The following is a 4,219-nucleotide window of genomic DNA, read 5'->3' as shown; positions in this document are numbered from 1 at the left end:
AAACAGAACCAATAAAATTAACTTGCATCCTCAAACGGACCTATACGAGACGAGTTTGTATTACCGTCCCTAACTCTCAGTGGTTACTTTCTTTAAAATATATGAAACCAAAGCAAAGCAAATCACGTACAACTTATCTTAAAATAATCTAAATTAATGACATAAAATAAGACACTAAATCAAGTAAAATTCTCAAAGTTAATTAAACTATTCCTACGTTGAATATTAAATAATAATAACTTTGAAAGAGAATAAATTATCTTATGATGAAAGTTAATGATAATGATATACGTTCCTCTTAAAAGTCAATTTTATTAGCCTTATAGTCTTTATTCTTTCAGATTAATTTCACTCACTGGTCCTGCCATGGCTATTCACTATACGGAGCTACACCATTAATAGAAATCCTGCACAAAACTAAATATTTAAATGGCATCTTTAAGGCATACAAGACTCAGTAATTAAGATGATCTCTACTTCAACTATGATTCTAATTCTTAATTTTTGTTCTCGTTATATTATATATTTTTTAAGATTTTAATATTAATTATTCTCTCTTGAAAATAATACCTCATAATGCATAATCATTAGAGAAAAGGGGAGAAAAGAAAAGAATATAATACATTAGGTATATGAATCCTAAATAATTCTAAAAATAAGTTATTTCTTCCTCTAACCACATAGAGATTAAATTAATCCTAAATAATTCTAAATAAGAAGCTATTCCTTCTTCTAACCACATTGATTTTTTCAAAAGCCTGATGCTTAAAATTGATTTTTCTTAGAACCATAAGATTCTTTTATGCGACTTTTTTTTTTTTTTTACAAAGAAAACATTACCTTTATTTTTTTTTTAATTCAAACAACTGTTTAAAAAAATTATAGTAGTAACTAGTATAGTTTTTAAAAGGAAAAAACAGTGTTTTCTTATGAATATGAAATAATATAACATGTAGAAAGCAGTGATTCATTTAAATTTAAACAAATGGGGCTTTGCATATTCGAAATTAATAAAGTTTATTCAACAAATACCATAAAGTTTGCATTAAATTTGGAAGAAGAAAGACAATATCCATCTAAAGACATATTAATAACACATGTGAGAGGCTTAAATGACAGAAACTAACATAAATATGAAATATAAATGTTTTTGAACTGAGTAAATTGACACACCAAACTAAACTTAGACTAAGAAATAATGAATCTCATGGTTTAGGCTTCATTCTTCCTTCATTGGCCATCTTGAAGAGCTGAGCTTGTGCTTGTGCAGCCTTGTTAGAGGAGAGTGAAGCCACAAATCTGTCTCTCACTTGGTTGGTTGTGTAAGGGAACTTGCTGTTCACCATGGAGTTGAGGAAGGAAGCTGTGCCTTCTCTGTAGAGTGCTCCTATACCATCACTTCTTGTGTTGGAAAGTGCTTGTGGCAAGCTCAGACCAGGACTGAACCCTGGAACACTGCTCACACCAAAGGCACTTCCTAGGGTTCCCCACCACCCAAGGATTCCCCATATGATTGCTGGGTGATTCCTCCAGTAGCTGAACATTAAAGGAAAACACCCATCAGGTTTATAACAGGAAACAAAATACATATTATCCACACAAAAATTGATTTTTTTAAGTTTGTACATCTTGAGAAGAAAGAATGAAATGATAAGAGAAAAGAAAAAATGGGTGTACAAAAAAATTCATTTAAAAAGTTTTACAATGTTCTTCTGAAAAATAAGAAGAGAGACAAGGGAGATAAATTGATGGTGTAAAGAGAAGTAGAAACAAGAGTATTATAAAAAATTACTGTAACAAGTTTAAATTAAAAGAACATGTAAAAGCTTATTATAAATTATATATTACATAAAAAAAAATCATTTTAGGTCACTTTTTTCCCTGTACTTCTCCTTGTACCCTTATCTCATAGGTATAAACTGCTAGGTGACATGAAAGGACAAAAAAAACAGAATAAAATCAACAGGTGTAAAAATTATGGAAGTAACTTGATATATTTTATACAACCTAGGTTTTTTTCATGTCACAGCTTTCTCTTCCTTTTTGGTCTAAGGATGTGTATATTATAGTGAAAAAACAAACATTTTCTGAAAAAAGAAATGTTTCATGTAAATGGTGATCTACATTATAAAGCTGTGAAAGTAACTTACTTGCATGTGCCAGTGAAGGGAGATGGGGAAGGAGTGTAAGGTGGTGAGGGGATAGAGGGGGTTCCAGGGTCTACTGGGGTGGTTGGTGGGCTCACAGTGATGGGTGTTGGGGGGGTACCTCCATAGTATCCACCTGAAGGAGGTGTGGATGGGGTTGATGGAGTTGATGGTGTTGGATCATGATGTGGGGGTGATGATCCACAGTTTCCACCGGAGGGTGTTGATGGAGTTGGAGTATAACTTCCTCCACCATGTGAGGGTGGAGAGCTTCCATGGCCATGAGATGGAGGACTCCTGTGTGAGCCTGAAATGAGTGAAGAAGAAGATATCAAGACAATGTACACCAATATCATCTAAACCTTCTATAAACTTCTAACTTGGTCCATTTTAAACTCCATGAATGTAAGAGCAACAAATTATAATTTATGAAAATACATCTTTGCTCATGAAGTTGTTAGAAACATATACTATTTGTGTTTTTTGTATGAATATTGAACTAATATTGTAAGTTAGAGGATTACACAGAGAATCGGAGAAACCTGAGGGGGGAGTTCCAGCATGAGGATCAGGGGTGTAGTAGTTCTTCTGATCTTCAACAGTGATGGACATTACAGGAATGACAAGGCTCTGAGAGAGCAATCCAACAAGCATTGCAAGCATGGTAAGAGAAGCATGGCTTCTTTTCCTCTCCATTGTTGCTTCTAGCTGCTTAGAACACAAGAGAGAGATATAGAATAGAGAGAAGGATTTTGAAGTGGTTTGAAGAAGGGAGAAAGCATGGAATATAAAATGGTTCAAAGAATAGTGAAGTAAATATTAGCAGGTGGGAAGAGTGTGTGGTTAGTTGATGTCTTGCAGGGTGCATTTACTCTTGATATTAATTCTCTTCTTCCAGTAATAAAGCCTCAAGTTCTCTGAAAAACCAATTCAGTTGGACATGTCTAAACATACAAATCCTCTCTCCACAAACCCTTTCTTTTTTATCAAAATCTTAAGGAATTAGGGTGCAAATGTGGTACTAATTGAAGGTCCACATCATTTTCTTTGCCATGCTTGCTCTGAAATGGTTTAGGAAACAGAAACCTTATTTTGCATTGCATCTTGTCCCCTTAATATAATTAGAAAAGTTCTGTTGAATATATAATAATCAATAACACAGTAGCACCTCATTTATTGGACAATGACAGAGACATACATGCCCTAGGTATAAACAATATCAACATATATAATATGTTACCCTCTGAAACAGTTGCAATTGGTTGATTTTAACCACCAATTGATGGTATGTAAGTATGCATATATATGGTTTCTGTATTCATAAATAGACATTGAGAAGGCAATTACATAAACATGGAAGCTTGAGTGCACCTGATAGAAAGCAAATAATCTGATTTACCAATTTTCAATTTCCAACCCACCTTGGTTCCTACAAGGAAGAAAACTTTAATGACAATGGCTTGGAAACAGCTAGCAAGTTCTATATATAGGTTGTCTTTGAGTAGAGTACTATAGGTTACTGTGGCCAATATACATACACTAAACTTCTTCTACCATTGTGTTTGTGTGTGGTTGGAGTCAACAATGCCATAGATTTTCAGTCTTACATTAAATGAGAGTGACCAACATTGTTTTGTCTGAAAGTATGGTAAACAGTTGTAGTATTGAATTTTTGCATTCCAGAACAGCAAAAATTTTAATACATATTTCCTAGGTTTTAAATCTTCTTCTACTACTACTGTTTCCATAAATCAATAAATAAAAATATACTCTTTGATGTTTTAGCATTTATAAAATCATACTCATTTACATTTTCACATTTTAATGAAGTGTTAAAACTTTTATTTCAATTTCGTGTGTTTTAGAATTTATAAAATCATACTGATCTGCATTTCAGATTTTAATTAAGTGTTAAAACTTTTATTTCAATTTCGTATTCACTTATAAAAAAACTATTAAATATAAATTAATTTTAGAGACAAAAAATAATTAATTTTCTATGGACTAATTAGTACTACTTTAGATACCAAAAATATTATTAATATTTAAATTAGTTTCTATTATTTCTAAAT

The 4,219-nt window shown here is 32.2% G+C and overlaps 1 protein-coding gene across 2 annotated transcripts; it reads right to left on the bottom strand.

The window, feature by feature from the left end:
* Positions 1–998: 998 nt before the first annotated feature.
* Positions 999–3,650, bottom strand: LOC137831137 (protodermal factor 1-like). 2 transcript variants are annotated; one of them, XM_068638689.1, is made up of 3 exons: positions 2,690–3,650; positions 2,151–2,454; positions 999–1,536 (listed from the first exon to the last, which is right to left on the bottom strand). In XM_068638689.1, the coding sequence occupies exons 1-3, from the start codon at positions 2,841–2,843 to the stop codon at positions 1,206–1,208; spliced, it is 789 nt and encodes a 262-aa protein (XP_068494790.1). In that variant the 5' UTR covers positions 2,844–3,650; the 3' UTR covers positions 999–1,205. The 2 variants fall into 2 exon arrangements, with proteins under 2 accessions (XP_068494790.1, XP_068494789.1); XM_068638688.1 differs by having other exon boundaries at positions 2,672–3,039.
* Positions 3,651–4,219: the final 569 nt, after the last annotated feature.

This window comes from Phaseolus vulgaris, chromosome 6 (assembly GCF_000499845.2).
Source record: "Phaseolus vulgaris cultivar G19833 chromosome 6, P. vulgaris v2.0, whole genome shotgun sequence".
NCBI lineage: Eukaryota > Viridiplantae > Streptophyta > Magnoliopsida > Fabales > Fabaceae > Phaseolus > Phaseolus vulgaris.
This window is presented reverse-complemented; position numbering and strand designations above follow the sequence as displayed.

What these genes read in the sequence shown, in the direction of transcription:
- LOC137831137 (XM_068638688.1), bottom strand. Translation starts at nt 2,843, where the DNA reads ATGGAGAGGAAAAGAAGCCATGCTTCTCTTACCATGCTTGCAATGCTT. An exon ending in AGGTTTCTCCGATTCTCTGT is followed by an intron (nt 2,455 to 2,671) that starts GTAATCCTCTAA and finishes CACTCATTTCAG; the next exon opens with GCTCACACAGGAGTCCTCCA. An exon ending in CCCTTCACTGGCACATGCAA is followed by an intron (nt 1,537 to 2,150) that starts GTAAGTTACTTT and finishes TTTAATGTTCAG; the next exon opens with CTACTGGAGGAATCACCCAG.